This window comes from Elgaria multicarinata, chromosome 3, assembly GCF_023053635.1.
Source record: "Elgaria multicarinata webbii isolate HBS135686 ecotype San Diego chromosome 3, rElgMul1.1.pri, whole genome shotgun sequence".
Lineage (NCBI taxonomy): Eukaryota > Metazoa > Chordata > Lepidosauria > Squamata > Anguidae > Elgaria > Elgaria multicarinata.
The window spans coordinates 113,685,397-113,705,939 of NC_086173.1; the positions used below are offsets into that span (position 1 = coordinate 113,685,397).

Below are 20,543 nucleotides of genomic sequence, written 5' to 3' on the forward strand. Positions count from 1 at the left end.
ATTTGAGGGTGTTTTTGCACAATCCCTAGCTTGGTGCCAGAAAACCTTTGTGTGGATTTTGCATAACCAGTTGTAATACTGAGGAACTAAATGTGTGCACTAATGGAATGTATTGACTGAATTGAATTAGAATCTGAATTGTTGAAAGCCCATTGTCCTGGAGACTGAGTCTTTGTTCGGTATCTGCACCCTGGGAGGGCTCATGACCTATTAATATTATTATTAGTAGTAGTAGTAGTAGTAGTATTTGCATTTTTATACCGCCCAATAGCTGAAGCTCCCTGGGCAGTTCACAAAAACTAAAACAATTCAAAGTATAAAACAAACAGTATAAAAACATGATGTAAAATACACATTAAAACAGATTAAACCATACCATACATGATTAAAACATCTTTAAAACATCCTGAAAACATTCTAAAATTTCAGTGGGTAGGCCTGCCAGAATAGATCAGTCTTTATTCCTTTTTTAAATTCTAAAAGACTGTCAAGTTGATGAATCTCCTCCAGCAGGCCATTCCACAGTCTGTAGGTAGCTACTAGCACAGCCCTAAGATGGGAGTAATTTATATGAGTAAATGAGAATCAACCTTAGAATTATTTGTTATCTTTCATGGCCTGCCAAATACATGGTTAAAAGCTGAAACCTTGACTCTACCTTGGTTGAAAAAGAAAAACTGTGGTGTCATCACCAAATTTGATGGCACCAAACTCCAGACTCCCAGATGTTCTCCCTCCTTGACTTTTCATACATATTTTGGTCAATACTGGACACTTAACTCTGCAGAACCCCACTGGGCAATCAGGGGTGAAGGAGTTGTTGTTTATTTGCTCAGTTGCTTCCGACTCTTCGTGACTTCATGGACCAGCCCACGCCAGAGCTTTCTGTCAGCCCAAGCTCCCCCAAGGTCAAGTCTGTCACCTCCAGAATATCATCCATCCATCTTGCCCTTGGTCGGCCCCTCTTCCTTTTGCCTTCCACTTTCCCTAGCATCAGCCTCTTCTCCAGGGTGTCCTGTCTTCTCATTATGTGGCCAAAGTACTTCAGTTTTGCCTTTAATACCATTCCCTCAAGTGAGCAGTCTGGCTTTATTTCCTGGAGTATGGACTGGTTTGATCTTCTTGCAGTCCAAGGCACTCTCAGAATTTTCCTCCAACACCACAGTTCAAAAGCATCTATCTTCCTTCGCTCAGCCTTCCTTATGGTCCAGCTCTCGCAGCCATAGGTTACTACCCTCTATTTCACCAGCTTTGGATATTGATCCATCATAGCTAAGGATCAGAGGCATTAGCTTGCCTAAGGTCAGCTTGTATGTTCATAGCTTTACTGAATATCAGGGCTTCTGCTAGTGTTTCTGCAACTATACTATACCAGCTCTCAGTAGAAATTTATGGATTGTGTAAAATCTGTTCTGACTTGTGTTTGCAGATTGTCAGGCACTTTTTGTTCCATCATCTGCCCATCCACAGAATCAGTTTTTGTTCCCATTTTCAAATTTGAACAATTGCAAATTTGTGCAGATTCGCATGTGCACAAATTCCCTCCATATGCACATTTTCACATGTTAGCTTATGGAGGAAATGCGCATTTTGACTTTTTTAATTTTTGTGTAATTTTTAAAACTAAATTTACTTAAAATTCCAAAGATTAGGGACACAAGTCCATGGACTCCACAAGAGAAAAGCTGATCTGCTGCTGAATCTATGGGTGTGGGGATTTATAAAAATCCAAACTCATTTGGTTCCGTTGCCAATTTCTCTGATATCCCTAGCTCTCAGACATTGCATTAGTTTGCTAACTGAAATCAGTGTGCTTCCTAGATACAGTGGCTCTGTGTAGCTGCCATTTTTGTATGCTTCAGAAACCACGTGTGAAGCAGCAATATTAACAATTTTGATGAGAAAAAAACCTGACATTAAAACTAAGGGCAACATTATATTAACGAACATTAACATTATATTATTGACGGACATCTCTTCAAGCTGACCATGATCTAAGAATTAAAAGTCAACAATCTGGAAAAGCATGTGCAAGGATTCACATGTACACTAGACTTTTCTTTTTCCCTGAAGTGTACAACAGTTCCCCTTTCCTCCTGTCTCTACCACATGGTGAGTAGCTTTGAAAATGGAGGACGTTTCCAAAGATACATGTGACACAGTGTGGGTGGCATCCACCCCAGGGAGCACCCCAGGGACTATAACTATGCTAAGGGAATGGCAATCACACATCAGCTAGACCAACGTTCTACAGTAGTAGGAATATTACATTCTAAAGGAACTCTGATTAATGCTCATTTGGTCTTTGCATTAAAAACCCTGAGACAGAAGATTCCACATCCTTCCTGGAGGTCTTGGGTAATGCCCTTCTAGTCTTTCACTTAAGAAGTTTACAACCTGAACTTACACTTTCTTATCCTCAGTGGTTCTGGAGGCCTGTAATATTCCAATATGCACTATCTTATGAAAAGTGCTTACAATAATTTGTATATTCGGCAAATTCACAGCGCTATAGTGTGAGTAATTTGAGCCTAAGGGTATATGTGAAGGTTGGGTTTTGGCAGGCGTTGGATTCTGGCAGGAATCATAAATAAACAATGCCTCATCCAGCCTCCTGTAAGCCCAAGGGAAGAAACTTCTCCTTTTTTTGAAGATGGCAAAGGAGATCTATTTTTTTCTTTGGGGATCAGTTATTCCACCACAACCTGTATGGCACTCGCTGGCAATTATAAGAAAAGCAGTAGCTGCTGTGTCTTCTGAGCTTGGTGGTTTCCCTCTGATGAAAGGAGAAACATGTACCCGTCTTGCAGATTGGAAGAGGACAACATCTTAAGCCTCTCGGTTTTACAACAATTTGAGTTTCAGTGTATCAGCACTGGGGTTAGGGAGTTAAACTCATTTGCCACACATTTGCTCAATTGATTGGAGACGCATCTAGGACTTATCATTATTTCTAGGCTTCCCCCTATTTAGAGGGTACCTGCATGTAATTTTCAAGGGATGGGATGCCCATCTTATCTTTTTGCAGACCCTGCCCTGCATACATTCCGATAATGTCATCCCACTATGATTTTGACTAAGCCCCTAGATTTGAATAAGCCACTAGATTTGAGGGTGTTTTTGCACAATCCCTAGCTTGGTGCCAGAAAACAATCCCTAGCTTGGTGCCAGAAAACCTTTGTGTGGATTTTGCATAACCAGTTGTAATACTGAGGAACTAAATGTGTGCACTAATGGAATGTATTGACTGGTTTTCTCGGAGAGCTAGCAAAAACCGGTGTAGACATGAGTGTTAAGTCATAATTTGGAATATTCTATCTGGGTCTCTCTGTTGTGATATGCAGCAGGGGGCAGGATTTTCCTACTTTATGGGAACACCAGTGTCAAAGTCATTTGTCATCATGAGATGTTTATTTAAAAATGTGAGATTTACAATGTAACAATGCTAGTGATAAAAACAATAACATTTCCTTATTACTGTGTTCCTTGCCTCCCCCCCGCCCCTGCCCCGGTGAAATAACAGATAAAAGTGTAGTATCAGCAGATATTAACACCATACTTCTCAGGAGTTATGTCTTATCGTGTTTAAAGAGAAATATGTAAACATTTTGTTGATAACACTCTAGGAAATATCACTTCCTGCACGGCTGCAAGAGCTGGTTCAGGACGTCTTCTATAAACTTTGGGCATACGACTGAGGTCTTGCATACTTTTCACATAGTGTAGTAGCTTGTAATATTATGTATCTATGGCATTTATGTATACAATACAATACAAAGTAAAACAAGACCAAAAAAAGGGAGAGGTGTCCACATGTATTTGTTTCTGCTCTCTGTTTCAAGGGTGTTCTAACAATTACTATCTGCATTGTCTCTGGAAAAGGAAAGCCTTTCTATAATGCAAAGGAGTAGTGTTTTAGAAAATATTTTCACTTAGTATTAACCAGAGGAAATGCTGAAATCATGCATTGCGTCTAAAATTCTGTCATAGTTGTAACGGTTGAACAGGGCCAGAAAGGAAATGCCTTCGTTTTCATCCATTTTTTTAAAAAAAACTGTTGTTGTTGTTGTTGTTGTTGTTGTCACCCTAGTATGAAGAAGGAAAGAAGAGAAGAAAACCCAACTACAGCAGCGTTGACCTTTCCGAGGTGGAATGGGAAGACAGGGATGATGTGGTAAGTGATTTGTTTTGTCTCAGCTTGTCAGAAAGGTTAGTTGCATTTACTACCAGTCTGAGTAAATAGCAAAAAGAAAAAGGGAAAGATTAGGCATGGAGGGAGACTTTTTTCAATTCACTTTTTAAATTTATTTTATTAAAACATTTATATCCCACCCTATATCACAAGGATCTCAGGGTGGCGTACAGATAAAATCATGCATATAAAACTGAACAATAAATATACAATTCTAAAACAAATTAAACCATTAATATATTAAAACCAATATGAAATTTTAAAACAGTAAAATCCAATTAAAACAAGGCTGGTGGATTTAGCCATCAAAGGCTTTGTTAAAAAGCCATGGCGCTGAAATGAAGCCAGTGCCGGTTAGGCCTCCAGGGGGAGGGCATTCCACAGCCAGGGTGCCACAACAGAGAAATATTAACTTACCTAATTTTGTATTTTCAAACCACCCCTTCTTTTACTACATTCAAAATTAATTTTGATTTTCTCATTTGCATTAGTTTCTTTCCACAGAAAAATAGATTTACTTTCTTCCAGTCCCTCCCTCCCACCCCCTTCTTCTAAATGTACAAACACATGTATAGATATAATAGTTATATTTGTCCCCCACAAAATCTGCCATTGTATGGCTTACCATGGAAGTGGACATGAAGGGTAGGCCTTACCAAGGGAGTGCTTTAAAAAGGCAGCGTTTCTTCAGATTGAATCCCAATGCTGCTTTGGTTCATTTAGTCCTGCTGCATTCCTTTGCTATACCATAAAAATGTAAGGAGAGCCCTGCTGGATCAGACCACAGGCTAATGTAGTCCAACTTCCTGTTTCCTACAGTAGCTAGCTATCATAGCTAACTTCTCTGGTAAGTCCATAAATAAGACATGAGTGTAACAGCCATATTCTATTTTGTTCCCCAGTAACTGGTATTCAGAGACATGCTCCTTCTGATCCCGGAGGTAGCATACAGCCATATTTTCCATGATTTATTTATTTATTTATTTATTTATTTATTTATTTATTTATATCCCCAAAGAACCCAAGGCAGCATACATGATCCTCCTCCTCTCCATTTTATCCTCACGACAACTGCTGTAAGAGTCAGTGACTGGCCCACAGTGAGCTTCATGGCTGAGTGGGGACTTGATCCTGGATCTCCTGAGCTCCACTCCAACCACTACATAACACTGTCTGTCTTTGTCTCATTTCCTTTTAAAGCCATCGAAGCAGGTGGCCATCACTACATCTTGGGATAGCAAATTCCACCGTTTAAGCACTGCACTGTGTGAAGAAGTACTTCCTTTTGTCTGTTCTGAATCTCCACCAATCAGCTTCATGGGATGACCCCGGGTTCTGGTATTATGATAGAGGGAGAACTCTCTCTCTCTCTCTCTCTCTCTCTCTCTCTCCCTCCCTCCCTCCCTCCCCCTCTCTCTAGCCCTGACTTCCTATAGCACTGGTATTCCAGTTGCAGTAGGAGGAAACAGGCAAAGGGCCCCAAAGCTTGGGTGCCATACTGAAAGGAGTGGACTCCAGCCAGAGTGATGTAGTGGGTACTACTAGTCATGTTCTGGGGAGACCCAAGTTCAGATCCCTGACCAACCATGAAGCTCCCTCACTGGCCTAGAAGAAGTCTCCCAGCCTAATCTCTCTCAAGGATTATTTTAAGGTCGTTACATCCTGCAGCCCCTTTGTGTGTCCCAAAGGATGTAATAGAAAGGTATTTATTTATTATTCATTTATTATTACATTTATATCCCACTTTCCCCCTTCTTGCAAGATCCCCAGGTGGCTTAGATGGTTACTCTCCTCTCCATTTTATCCTCAAACCAATCCTGTCTGGTAGGTTGGGCTAAGAGGCAGTGACTGGTCCAAAGTCACCCAGTGAGCTTCATCGCTGAGTGGGGACTAGAACCCAGATCCCCCAAGCCCCAATCCATTACACAGCACTTGGTATAAATATTAAAATAAAACATCTTGAGATCTTTTGAAAGAAGGGTGGGATATAAATGCGAGAAATAATGAGAGAGCTGGTGCCTACTGCTCTGTGAAGTGGCAAAATCCGGGAAGTCCTGTCGTGGCTCCAGTAGCCATAGGGCTTGGTTAAATGAATGAGGAGCAGAAGTCAGGCTCAGCATCTCCATGGGGCTATAATTGTGAAATGTCATAGAGGAGCCCCAAATGCCAGCAGATTGCTCTAACTCCTGTCTGTAATATTCCGATGGTAGGTCAAGCAGCAACAGCAACTGTGCCAAATTTTTCCAGGCTGTTCCGTATCGCTCAAGAAACTTCTCTGTTGCTTGTGATGCAGTCTAAAATGCCAGAAACTAGCCCAATCTTTAAAAAGAGCTGCATTGTTGGTCTCTGCCCACAGAATCCAAAATGGAAAGATCATGTTAGTGCCTGCCCAACTAACACCTTATCTTAGTTCAATATGTGCTAATCTTTGCACTCTGGTTCTTTCTGTTCCTAGACCATGCTCTAACCTTATTCATATCATCCCTATCTCTGTTCTCTAGTCTCTTTACCATTCTCTTCCATGCCATTCTTTATTTCTATGTCAGTGTCCCCCCCCCCCCCCCCGGCCATACTGTATTAAAGGTTTTCCTTATGTCCATGGCTTAACATTTGCCTGGTCTTTCTGTTACTTCCTTCATAAATCTGATTTGTTAGGCATGATTCATTTTGTGTGAATCCATGCGGACTGTCCTTAATTAAATCGTAACTTTCCAGGTGTTCTCCTTTTGGTTCCTGTGATTTAGCTTTTCCCATAACGTCTGCACCGACGAAAGTCATGCCTGCCTGCTTGTATTGTCATAGATCTTCCCTTGCACCCTTCTCCAATATCAGCCATACGTTAGCATCTCCTACATCCTCCCAAGCTTCTCATTCATTTCAGAGAGGTTTTGAATATATCGATGAAAGGTTCCCATATTTACAGGGTCATGTCTTTCGGAAATCTGGGATTCATCACATCTGTCTGCCTCTGGAGCATTGTCTGTATTCAGATGGAGTCATTTCTTGATCCTTTCCCTCTGACTCGGGTTTATGCTTGCCTTCTCCCTTGCAAAATAGTTGTCTGCTTCAGTCAGCCCAGCCCACTCAATTTGTAAATAATGAAACAATTCATGGCTTTTACAATGTCAGTCTTTTTTGTTGATTAATTCATCTCATTTATTTTCATGGGCCATGCTATCTCATTGTTTGAACTTTTGTCATTTCTGTTCATAAACAATTCTATTCAATTTTGAATGTTTTCTGCATTCCTTTCTGCAACTTCAACCTGAAATTTCTTCTCTCACCTTGTTTTAGTCTTCTTAAACTCCAGTCTATTTTGCTATGGGATACGATTTGCATGTTAAATTCTGCGTTGGAATTCTGATCAAAATACACAACTCTCACAACTGTTGAAGTCCCCTGAAAGTCTTACTGGCATGTCCAAGGCATTGTCAATGGAGAGCATTTGCTCCATTAAGTTTCATAGGGCAAGGGGGAAAAGACCCCTGTTCAGATAACAAAGACTTTATGCACATAGGCTAAGCTGCTGTGGAGAGATTGCGGGAGGGGGCCACCTCTGTATGTTTACCGCACTGTCTTTGTCATCTGAACAAGGCTAAGTCCCATCAAGAAAACCACTGAAGTTAGTGGGAGACCATTGTTAGTACACCCCAGATCCTGCTATCTCTGTGATTTGGGCTAGTGGGCCCAGGTTTACGCATTACTAGTTTGTGTTTTCATTCCATAAGTGTCAATTCAAAATAGAATTTGGAATATGGCTAACCACCACCCCTCCCTTGAGACACAGTGAGACCTTTGCCTCGGGTGGCAGATTGGGAGAGGTGGCAGATTGCATGCCCTTCCATCCACTGCCTAGAGGATGTGTTTCTTCAGCTGACAGCAACAGAGGCAACCACTGCCACCGTCTTCCTGCCCACCACTGAACCCCCCAATAGCATTGAGATGGCACTGTAGAGAGCCCCGTTAGTCTGGCCCTAATGCCTTGATGTGATGAAAGAACCTTCAGAGAAAGGCATTGAGCAGGCACTGTTGAGAGCCTCACTGGCTACTTTCCTGTTGTGGCAAATGCTCTCTGGATGCCTCACCAAGCCTAATGCCTCACCCTTAGGTGTCCTTCCTCAGTGTGAGGCATTGTGAGCAAGGTGGCCACCTCATCTGCAGTGCCTTGCTCTAAGGAAGAGCAAAGTATTGATGAGCAAGGGAAAAAGTGACACAGAAGGAGGGTCTAACAACTTGACTGCATGCAACACCTGTTTTATCATTTCTAGAGGAGGCATCCATCGACTCCTGTGGAGCAAATGAAGAAACTGCCCCTAGATAGTTTCCATTTTATTGACTTGTATGAGACAAGAGAAAAGGCAATTCAACAATCCAATTGGGGAGGTGATTTGTCCAATATTCTTTATTTGTGCAGAAAGGCAGGAGCAATCACTCTGTGACTCTCTGCATGGAGAAGGGACCCCTATAACATCAGGGGCTGGGTCTTGAAGGGGAGGGGCTTTGTGGAGAGGGGTTTACCCCCTGTCATGAGCAAGCCCCAGTGGTAAGCCACTCCGACCCCTGGGGCCAGAACAGTTCTCCAGCCTAGGCTAGAAGATGCAAACTTGCACTGGGATACATTGATCTGATGTCTTTCTGGTATTTTTCAGCCTATGGATTGCTTTTTGATGTTGTAGCTATTAATAAGAACCGTTATTTTAATTAGATTAATGGAAGTCTAGCTTTATTTAATGTTGTTTAAAATTTCTTTAATAGTGAAAATAAAATAAAAGAAATGTTATATTTGGAAGTGCAATTATTATTATTATTATTATTATTATTATTATTATTATTATTATTATTTAAAAGCAACTTATCTACTAACTTGGAAGAAAGATGTTGTGCCCTCATATCACAGAACACCAATTTGAATCATATAGAGGTAGCAAAACAGCAGTCTAGAGAATAGATGAAAAACTGTGCTGCAACGCCAAGAACTATATTCACAGGATTAAAAAAAAAAAAAAATCTAATTCCCACATGCATACTTGATCTTAAAAGCTACGAGGGTTTTGGAGGCCCTTTTTTTGTAAACCTGCGACTTGCCTGAGGGTTGTGGGGGGAGCGGGGCCTGGAATACTGCAGGCTCTGAAATGGAGAAAAATGAGAAACATGTTAAAGATAAATGGAACAGTTCTTTAAACATTAGAAAGTAGATTGGTAATTAAGACCAGCTCTCCAAGTCCAAAACCACAAAAGTTAAAAAGGGAAAAATATTTCCAGAATTGCCTATTACGCATTGTATTATTATTTTTTTAAAAATACCTACAGTAAAATATATGTTTTATTTTATACATGCCTCCAGCAAAAAAATATTCTTTTACACTCGCTGACTGAAGAGTAAGATTGTTAACTTGAATCTAGACAGCCCAGAATTAAATTTAAAGAGCTGCAAACGTAGCAGTTTTCAGTTGGTCAGCCATGCTCCTATTCTAAAAAAAAGAAAAGAAGCAGCAGCATATATTTCACTGACAAGCTTCCACAGCCCCTGCCTTCCTACCAAAAGAGCCAACATGGGACTTCAAGAGGACAGTGATTGCAAATCGTCTAGAAAGAAATCTGCCCCTATTGTCCAGTAAATCATGCATGATACAGCTGGATTGGAGAAAGGTGCAGAGCTAGGAGAATATGCAGGCCGTTTTTAAGTCCTGGAATACAGCAGTGCCTTAAGATATTCTGAAATGCTCATCCCTCCCAGTAATGTTTTCTTTAAAAACACAAAAACACTAACAACAACCATGCACATACACACCAAATACTGTACTGTGTATTATGCAAGCAATTTTAGGGTAGTTCCGGAATTTTGCCCCATAAAATGGAAAATAGTATGGATGCATTTAATGTCATCCCAACTTCTGCTCCAAAGCTTGAGTATTTACTGGACCATCGTACACTGCTGGCTAGGGCTGGCTGGAGTTGTATCTCAAATCTTTAGAGGGTCACAAAGTGCCCAGCCCTACTCTAGTTGTGTTGAAATCCTTTTTCTTTTACTTGGAATTTCTGGGATATTTATCCCAAGCAGGAACCTATAGTTTCTCTTCAAGCATGCCTATGAGGTAAAATTTGAAGATGACTTATCAACTTTTCCCACGGTGTGGAGTGTTCCTTCTCCAGCCTTCATTTCTGGCAGGACATTCATTGTTGGCGACAAGTATGCCATTAGTACCACAGCAAAGTTTGTTTAACAACCTGCATTTTCCTGTGGGTCCCAGGTAGGGAGGTATGAAATCCCCCTCACCAGCTAGAAAAATGTCATTAGTTTTAGTGAATTTTTTTTTTTAGGTTTCCTCAGCATTCCTTTGATGTTCCATCCAATCCAGAATGGAAACACATAGAATCATAGAATAGCAGAGTTGGAAGGGGCCTACAAGGCCATCGAGTCCAACCCCCTGCTCAATGCAGGAATCCACCCTAAAACATCATGCACTTTAGTAGTCAGAGGCTAACTGAGGACCAAACTAAATGGGGTGTTAGTGCCTGCAATTAATGTGTCTGTTTTTAAAAACTAAAACAGCAGTTGTAGGAAGGGATGCTTGAGGAATTTGGTATTTGCAAATTCTGATACGAATGGACCTGATCCACAACTCTCTGACTCATTTCTGGATTGCATTAGTTTTCACCCTTCCCAAATGTTCCAAGGCAGTTTTGGGGACAATAAGCTTATCAATATTCATTTAAAAATTCATATTTGGAGGGGAAAAAAACATTTAGGAATGCAATGTATAAATATGTATTTAAATGGAAATTTTCCTGCAAATCATTTAAAGAAATTTGCAGATTACCATGGAAATGAGATTGATGTGCAAACATGTGAAAGTGACACAGGCTAGGAATAGATGACTATTCATCCCTCAGTCTTGAACACTTCACCTCAGTTATAAGGCGCCATATAGAATGGAAACATAATGTGCTCTCAGGTCTTTAGGACATTAACGAATACTATAATAGAATAAACTCAGGGAGTGACTTTGCCACTTTTTTTTTAAACTTTAAGCTTCGAAATGCAATGGTGAACCGGAAAACGGGAAAATTCTCCATGGAAGTGAAGAAAACAGTGGACAAGGGGGTATCGTATAGAAAATGCTTTTTCAGCTAAATGTAAAACAAATAGTTGTGTTTAAAAAGCTAGTTTAAAACGTATGTGTGGAATGGAAAACTTCCCCTGAGAAATGATTTCCCGTGTGTTTATTAATTGTAGGTCACATATAAACATTTGCGTGTGTGCATGTATATTGCTATTATTAATCTTGCCATAGATTATACGTTTGCTTTTGCTTTTAACCCTGCAAGCTTTTCATAACAAGCCCTGTGTGTGTGTTTTTTTCCCTTTTGTTTCATTTTTGAATCTAGAAGCGGGTGTTGGTGATGACAAATGACTACTATTATACAGACATCAAGGGGACCCCTTTCAGGTAGGGCAGCACATAATAAATGGAACATTTCATCAGGCGCATTGCAGTTGCAGTTGTACAAGCCTTGTGAGCTCATTAAAAGCTCATCAGAAGGGTCTGACAATAAAATATCCCTGGACGATGCTGAAAAAAGCAAGGGAAAGGGCTTTGGAGCATGCCTTTTCAGGTTTTTATTCAGAAATGGGAAGTCTGTGAAAGGTAAATGCTCTGGCCGTGGTCCAGAGCCATCATTCAGAAAGTACTCCATTCTCTTCTGTGTTGAGAAAAGCAGCTCGTGGGTGTTCCTGTCTCTGCACTGAACTCCCTGCTGTTGATAGGATGGGCAGTTCTGTTTGCCCAGAACTCTGTGCAAGGAACTGTACTATTTAACACACGGCCCTAACAAACACACCTGTGTGCACACCATAGCACAGATGGGCTCAACGGACGTACTGTATGAAGGCGGGTGTCTATCAAGAGTGAGACTGCATTGCCAACTATTCTGTTAAGATTTTCACTGAACAAGAGGTGTGTGGTGAAAAATCAGAGATATAAATATTACAGCCCATATGACTGTTTACATAAAGATCCTCCTCCTGATTTCCTTGCATGCACGCCCACACTTAGGGATGGATGAATTAGTCGGGTTTGCTTTCTCCCCATTCAATTTTTTTAAAAATAAACTCTTATCTTTTTTCTCCCCCATTTATAAAGAAATTTGCAAATTTTGTAAGTTCTTATTTAAAAACAACAACAACAGCATTCTCACTCATTTAAATCTGCCAGATTCAATAAGTTCACAGCACCAGCTGCTGGGGAACATGGGTGGGAGGGTGCTGTTGGACCATGTCCTGCTTTGTTGGTCCCTGGCCGACGGCTGGTTGGCCACTGTGTGAACAGAGTCCTGGACTAGCTGGACCCTTGGTCTGATCCAGCAGGGCACTTCTGATGTTCTTCCCAATGTATAAGTACCACCCTGCCATGTAGCCATATGGTACCTGCCTATCATGTAGCTGTCAAAGATGGAGCCTGCCAAGAAAAAGAGGCGGCAACTGCATATCAAACATGGCTTTATACCCAGACTTTTAAGAGCTAAGCACACACATTTATTTATTTATTTACAATATTTATATACTGCTCCCCATTCAAAATTTCAGAGCGGTGTGCAAGATAAAATAAATTAAAAACAAAAAATAAAAACAAATCCCCTGCCTGGATGGCTGAATCGATCAGTTTCAGTTTCTTCCACGTCCAGGTTTTTTAAAATCGCAAATTCTTTCTGTTTTTAAAGAAATTTGGAAATGTTAAGTCCTTATATAGATAAAAAAAGAGAACAGAATGAAATTCTCACATTTCTCTAAATTACATAAAAAATGGCAATAGTCAGGATTTTTATTCCAATTTTACTTTTTAAACTTATTCTTCAGTTGTTATAAACAGTTATAAGAAATTGCTCATTTAGCAGCCTGTACTGGATTTGCTATCCATTTGCTATCTATGAAGGAAGCATAAGACATTCTGTATTCAAAGCACTTTACCAAAATGTTCCTTATCCACACACACACACACACACCACAAAATTAGGCAATATCTAGATTATTAGCATTGCATCCAAGGATGGTGTGCTGTTATTGCTCGTCAATGCACAAGCAGTCAAATGCTTAGAGCTTGCTCACTAGTTGCCTTAGTTCTGCTCCCACCTGAGCTACAAGTCATGTCCAAAGCATGGTGTGAGACCTGAGCAGCCCCCCCCCCCACACACACACCTTCTTGTGGTATGATTCTGCCTCTAGTGAGACAAGCAGGCCCCCAGATCTCCTTATCGTACAATAAACTGCCACTGCCTGTATATCAAGGTTGAGTAGAGATATATGAGAAATGTGTTTCATTTCATTTTTTATCAGAATTTACCCAATTCTCAGACTTGAACACAATCTGTGCTCCAAGTCTCTACATTTCCAGATTTGCAAGGTGATTTGCGGACTCAAAAAATGTGTTCCATTACATATGTACTTTTGAAACGGAAAAATATATATCATGGTTATGAAAAATGCACGCACACACATACACACACACATGCTTTAGTGAAAGGCAGGAAAATATGTACATTAAAAATGCACGCAATTGATACGGATGTTTTGGAAAATGCATGCAAGTTTTCATGCGAACGTTAAAAGCTCGCAATCTGATGCGAACCATGTGTCACGGTGGAATTTGGAGAACCCTGACAAGCTCAAGTTCTGCTGATGTGCAGAGCCATAGGGCAGAGCCCTGGGCTCAGAGTGGAGCTGGGAAATGGGAGTTGTGCCATGAGGCAGAGCTGAGGGACACATCAAACTAGACCAGCGTCAAGAAGCCCATCATGGCTCAGTCCCAGCCCAAATAGGAAGCCTTATATAGCCCTTCCTGTCCAGGAGGACCCAGTCGCCAATTTGGGTAGGTAGGGTCCATCCAGAGTGTGAAAATGCTCCACTATGCAAGGAGATGCTCCAAACCACAGTTCGGTGGGCGAGCTACATAGAGAGCTGAAGGTCCCCAGCCAAGTCTTCGTGGCTCCTGACACTTGTGACTTCCATGCCACAGGTTGGCTAGTCACCTTAACTCGGTTGTGGGTCAGGATGCTTTCTGTATATGAGACAACAGTACAAATAGAGCAGAAGTGCCAGCAAAAGCTCTTTTGTAAAATGTCCTCTCACAAATGCCAGCTTTTTTCACATGGATCTTGTATCAGTGATAAATAATGGTGTAGACAATTTAGAGAGAAATCAAGAAGAACATACTTCTGCAGCATACCTTACCAGTGCCTAAAAATGTCTTACATATTTCCTCTCCAAGGGTCTGCTGATAACCATTCCCATGTAAATTAGTTACCTGACTATGGATCCCAAAATGGGAGCCATGTGGTTTTATCTTGCTGAGCTCCTGCCAAGCCTCAGAGTCAACCCTCCGCAACTTCACAAATTCTTTAGAAAACAGAAGAGATGTATTTCAGTCATTTGTTAACAATACATTATATAGCAGTAGTCCTTATTATGTGTTATATGGGAAATAGGAGTGGGAAGATAAGCTAATGCGGTATTATTTCCATCACAGAAATATCAAAAAAGGCTAAAATATGTAACAAATATTCATGCCAAATGTGTCATTAAGTCCCCATTATCACAGCCTTGTATTTCCTTACTCTTAGCAGCTCTACTGCCTTCCACACTGATCAATAAGGGTTATTTCTCCCTACAGATGATTTTCATTTGTAAAGAGCTGCCTTCTGCTCTGTGAGCCCAGGGGCATGTTAAAATCTTGGCCGAAGGATGAAGCTGCTGGAAGAACAGCATTGACCTTGGTGGGGCATGCGTTTTAGCATGGGTTACTGCAGCCCTAAATATACAAATGTATACAGTCCATTGCTGCTGGCACAACAATTATGAAATGGCATGGAAGTGGCTGGTTGAGCAATCAATATAACCACCAAGGTTTTGGAAAGAACATTAAATTGTTCCTAGAGCAGGAACTAAAACTTTAGGAAGAAATAGTATCTCTATTTTTTTAGCTTTGCTTATGCCACAGATTTCATGGTCTGCTTTTTGTTTATTTGCACAGTTTAGGTGTGGCTCTCTCTAGAGGACATGGCAAATATTTCTTCAGAGGAAACGTGACAATAGAAGAAGGTAATCCTTTCATGATTCAATCAGATTTCCTATAGACTACTTTAACTCTTGAATGATAATGGGTCTAAAGCATATGGGTCTCCCAAGCAGGTATACTAATATATTGTTCAGCCATCTTGTGTATAATTCGGATCTTTGTGTGTGTGCATGTACATGAAACCTAATTGAATGGATGAGATACTTACTTCAACTCTCACACATTTGAGACTAAATTAACGGGTTAATTTGAGAAAGAATACGGAAACTGGCAATATAGACGCAGCATTATACTTCATGCTTTAGCAGCATACTTACATTCGATTTGTAGTTTTCATGGTCAAATAATCATCATAAAAGCATTAGATCACCTATTTTTACTGTGTAAATTGTACCCAAAATGCCTGCTGTCCACAACTGTAAGATTTGTGAAGGTTTTAGGGCCAAAACATATCGGGGAACCTTGGCTCAATGGATTGGGCAGTGACTGAGAAATTTAGGCTGAGTGAGCTTTCATTCTCCTGTTGTTTTGATGAATTATGAAATTACTATGGAGGGACCATAGTTCAGTTGTAGAGCATTCAGAATGTTCCTGGTTCGGTCCCTGGCTTCTCCAGTTAAAAGGATCCAGTAGTAAGTGATGTGGAAGACCTCTGTTTAGACATTGGAGAGCTGATGCCATCAGAGTAAACGGGGTTAGATGAATAATCAATCTGACCTGATGATGTAGGGCAGTTTCCTAAGTCAACCATTGTCCAGGTTCAAATTGTACATCTTCCCTTGTGTTACTCTGTCTAAAAACTCTACTTCCTTTACTTCAGGGGTGGGCAGAAGGTAGATTGGGACCTACTAATAGATCTCTGAGAAATTTTCAGTAAGGATTTCTGATGTCCAGTTGTTTAACAATGGCACCAACAAAATGACCTTCCTCAGCCTAAATTATTCTGCTAAAACGAAAGAAGTGCAGGGCTGGATTTTTGTGTAGAAGGATGGTGACCTCTGTTCACTTTTGTTCACAAAATTCTGGGCTAAGAATTCTTTAATTCTAAGTGAGGATAAAGTGCCTGCTTCTGTCACTGAATGGCTCCCTTCCCTGAGGTGTTTGGCTTTAGGTGAACTGGGGCATGCAAAGAAGAAAGCCATGTCTTTTACTCCTAACGTTCGTTGACAAACTTCTCAAAAATGTATAAGTGTATGTCTTTTGCACCAGACTCTGAGTAGATATAGCAAGCCTGAAGTCTGCTCACCCTAATCTACGTTTCCCTTTTTATTTCCTGTACTCAGCTACTTGTTTTTCTGGCTTTCCCTCCTAACTACCACCTATCCTTTTGTCATGGACTGACCTTCTTGGATTCAGCTATGAAACACCTGCTTTCTTAACATATAATCATTTGAAGAGCAGCTTGTACAGGTGTCCGGGGAGGGACTGTAGATCAGTGGCAGAGCAGCTACTTTGCATGCAGAAGGTCCCAGGTTCAATCCCCAGCATCTCTAGGTAGGGCTAGGAAAGAACCTTGTCCAAAATCCTGGAGGGTCACTGCCAATCAGTGTTGGCTATACTGGACTAGATGGACCAATGGTCTGACTCTGTATAAGATGGCTTCCTATGTACGATCTTATGTTTTCTGTCTAGCCTATATGATCTTGTGTATTTAGCCATCTTCACTTACTTAGGTTTGACCAAATGTGTGACTTAGGGGTCATCTACACCAAGCAGGATATTCCACTATGAAAGTGGTACATAAAAGACAGGAGTCACACGACTGCTTTATAGCGGTATTGAAGTGCACTGACAACTGTTGGGGCCCATTCACACATACCATATACCGCTTTCATACCGCTATATCCTGCTTGGTGTGGTTCCTGCCTTTTATATAGCACTTTTAATATGCTTTCATAGTGCAATGTTCGGCTTGGTGTAGATGAGCCCTTGGTGTTGACACATTTGTGAATATTCATGGAAATGTAACTTATTGTGGTACATTAAGGATATATCACCTAGTGTTTCATCTTGTTTTTCAAGAAAGAAGGATGACTGTCATGAATTGTATACTGAACTGGTGCAGACACATCCCAGCAAATGACCCTTTGTCATTTATTCTGTTTTCAGGATTGCATGATTTAGAACAGCCTGATGTATCTTTGGCAGATGAATGGTAAGCCTTCCATAAAGCATGCAATTGGCTCATGTTACCCTTTCTGTTTGTGCTTGGTGTGCCCAGCTCCTTCTATAGAAAGACAAAGGGGGAGATCATGCTTACAAACATTTGTTACAATTATTTTTAACCACATTGTGTCCTCAGGTCATATTGCAACACGGACTTGCATCCTGAGCACCGCCAAATGACTCAACTGAAGGCTATTAAAAACTACCTCACGGGGAAAGAGCCCTTGCTTCCTTGTGAGTATCTTGTTGATTAAGTTTGAAGTCTGATAAATATTGCAGGCATTCCCTAAATAAATACACGAGGTGGCCTTGGGCAAACTGTTGTTCCTCAGCTTCAATTCCCTGTTTGCAATATGGGGATACCAATACTACTACATGGTAGTTGAAAGGATTATAACACAACAACGTATTCGAAGCCCTTTAAATGCTATATAAATGTTAAGTATCATTATTTAGAGAGTTCCATTTGTACTGGAATTTATAAAACAAGTTACTGCTAAAGTCTTTGCATGCATCAATACAAATACAGTAGAATGTCATAGATTACTGAAAGAAACAGACATTGGTTTTATGGTTCATGGTCTTTGGTCGTAGCTGCTTGTGCCGTGATCTCCTTGAGCTTTGTTAATGAAAGCTCCACTGAGCCATGACTTGGATGTGAGACCTGTAAGCAAACTCAATGCTGAGAATATGAAGATTAAGTACATAGTATTCTGTGATGTAAACAAATGGGGCTGACTGCAGCGCAGCTGTGCACAGGCTGCTGGGAATTTTCCATCATTGGCAATGGCAAGCAACGTGTCCCATGTGCTCACAGTATCTTTCTCTTCTGTGGTAGGCAATGGGGCGTAGTGGAGGGTGCTCTGAATCACAGCCAATATTCTGGAATGATGCTATCAAGTGTCGTATATAGTGGATGAAACATAGTATGGACACATGGAACTCCTATAAGGATGAATACATGGAATATTAAAAATTCAGAATTCCATGCATAAGGCAGAAGTGGCATCTGGTGTGAGAATCCTCTCTTCCATCTCATCTCAAAATCAAATGGGTGAGATTTCCACACCTGCAACATCATCTTGTGTCAGAGGCCACAGTGAAGTGCACAGTTCATAACAACAAACCTGTAGAATTCCTGCCAATGGGCGGGATCCATACTTAGCCAAATTTAGAATCCTCCCGTTCAAATCAAGGGGATTTAAAAACAACAAAGAGTCTTGTTGCACCTTCAACACTAACACTTTTATTTATTCAGGCATAAGCTTTCATGGACCCTGTCTACTTCCTCAGATGCATGAAATATCAACCTAAAATTAGCCAATCTATATGCACATGGGGGGAGGGTGCTGAGACAGATGTAAGCAGTGATGTCAGATGGGATTGAAAGGCAAAAAAGTTCAGATGGTGATCATTAGCATTACTGCTGCCATTCGCTAAACATTGGTGAGTGATAACACAGGCATCATTGCAATGATGAGCCAATTCACATATTGAAATGCAAAATTGAAAAGCCAAAAAGTACAGCCTGATTATTACCTTAGTCATAACTTAAGCTCCATTGATTTCAATGACCATGGCCATGGCTAGACCAGGCCTATATCCCAGGATTGTCCCGGATCATCCCTGTGCATCCAAATGACACACAGAGGATCCCGGGAGCAGGCAGGGACGACCCCTCCATTTGCCTGGGATAATCCTTAAGTCTAGCTAAGGCCTAAGTATGACTAAGTCTGGATCCAGCTTGGTATCTACTTGATCCTGCTCCATACAAGCTTTTTATTAATGCTTTAAAATTTATAGGTGATAAAGAATTGATACAGGAAGTGTTGTTTGATGCAGTGGTGAGTGCACCAATAGAAGCTTATTGGACCAGCCTTGCACTAAACAAATCAGAGTAAGTGAACAAAATATTGTTTCTGATTCCTTTAATAATGTATTTGTGTATGTGCGCAGGTGTGTGTGTGTGTGTTTATTTCACCCCAGTTCAATTATTATCTGATGCACACAAATAATTCACTTGCCCTAAGAAGTCTGCTCAATTTATTTCAGTGGAATTCCAAATTTTGGGGAGGAAACTACGGATGTATTTTAATTAGGCTTGTCGAGGAGATGTGCCTTTTACTGGTTTGGTGAAGTTCTGAGCAGCAGTTTAAAAGTTATCAAGTTTTTTTCTGCCCCATGGAAGCCTATGGCAGCAACTGCTGGCAAGTTTATGTCGACCATGCACAGTTTCACTCTGAAGCAAGAATGCTGCCAGTACTCCAGTGTTTTGAAAGGAATTCTAGTTTCCTGTTAGTGTTCTGACAGTGGGAAGGGGAACACTAGGATTCCTCTAGCAATAGAGTAAGGTTCAGAGGCTTCATAAAGCAAGACAGGACCAGGACAACATGGAACATGTTTGCTGGCCCCTGCCACTCCATTCTCCCCATCTGTATTTGGGACTGAAAGACAAAGGAAAAGTGTGGGTGCATGGATGGTAAGTGGTAAGCAAGCAGAATTTCTGATATTGCACAACATCATTCATGCAAACATGCATCAATGTTGTCCATGCAACAGTGTATCCTTTCAATCCCACATCCACTGATTAACTGGGAAAAATTTAATGTTCACTTGATCAATCCATTTATTAACTGCTTAACTTTGCAGTCCTGGTTTGCCTCAAAATATACAGTTTACAGTCTAGAAATATTATTCTTCCATGCTTGATGCTCTCTTTCAGAAATTCAGACAAAGGAGTTGAAGTTGCTTTTCTTGGTACTCGGACAGGTCTTTCTCGGGTCAATTTGTTTGTGGGGCCAGAACAACTAACTAATCAGTAAGTAGTATGGCTGTGTAAGATGGCCACGCAGAAATAAGAGAAACATGCACATAATTATAAAACATTTCTTGCTCCTTCCTTCCTTCCTTCCTTCCTTCCTTCCTTCCTTCCTTCCTTCCTTCCTTCCTTCTATCAATCCTCTACTACCCAGTTCAAGTTAGGCAAGAAGGATCAATGGTCAGGAATGCTGGGAGTTGTGGTCCAAAACATGTGGAGGCTGTCCTGTACTATAACATTTAGAAGTTTGGTGGCATTTCACGTCCATCACCATATTATGAGTCCTGTTAGACGT

General features: G+C 40.8%; 1 protein-coding gene across 1 annotated transcript in view; it reads left to right on the forward strand.

Moving 5' to 3' along the window:
* Positions 1-20,543, forward strand: part of CACNA2D3 (calcium voltage-gated channel auxiliary subunit alpha2delta 3) — a 650,216-nt gene that overhangs the window by 516,156 nt on the left and 113,517 nt on the right. The window contains exons 18-25 of the mRNA XM_063121610.1: positions 4,091-4,174; positions 11,226-11,297; positions 11,582-11,643; positions 15,220-15,287; positions 17,374-17,419; positions 17,567-17,664; positions 19,234-19,327; positions 20,153-20,248. Of these exons, the coding sequence (XP_062977680.1) occupies positions 4,091-4,174; positions 11,226-11,297; positions 11,582-11,643; positions 15,220-15,287; positions 17,374-17,419; positions 17,567-17,664; positions 19,234-19,327; positions 20,153-20,248 (620 nt within the window). The remainder of the gene's footprint in view (positions 1-4,090; positions 4,175-11,225; positions 11,298-11,581; positions 11,644-15,219; positions 15,288-17,373; positions 17,420-17,566; positions 17,665-19,233; positions 19,328-20,152; positions 20,249-20,543) is intronic.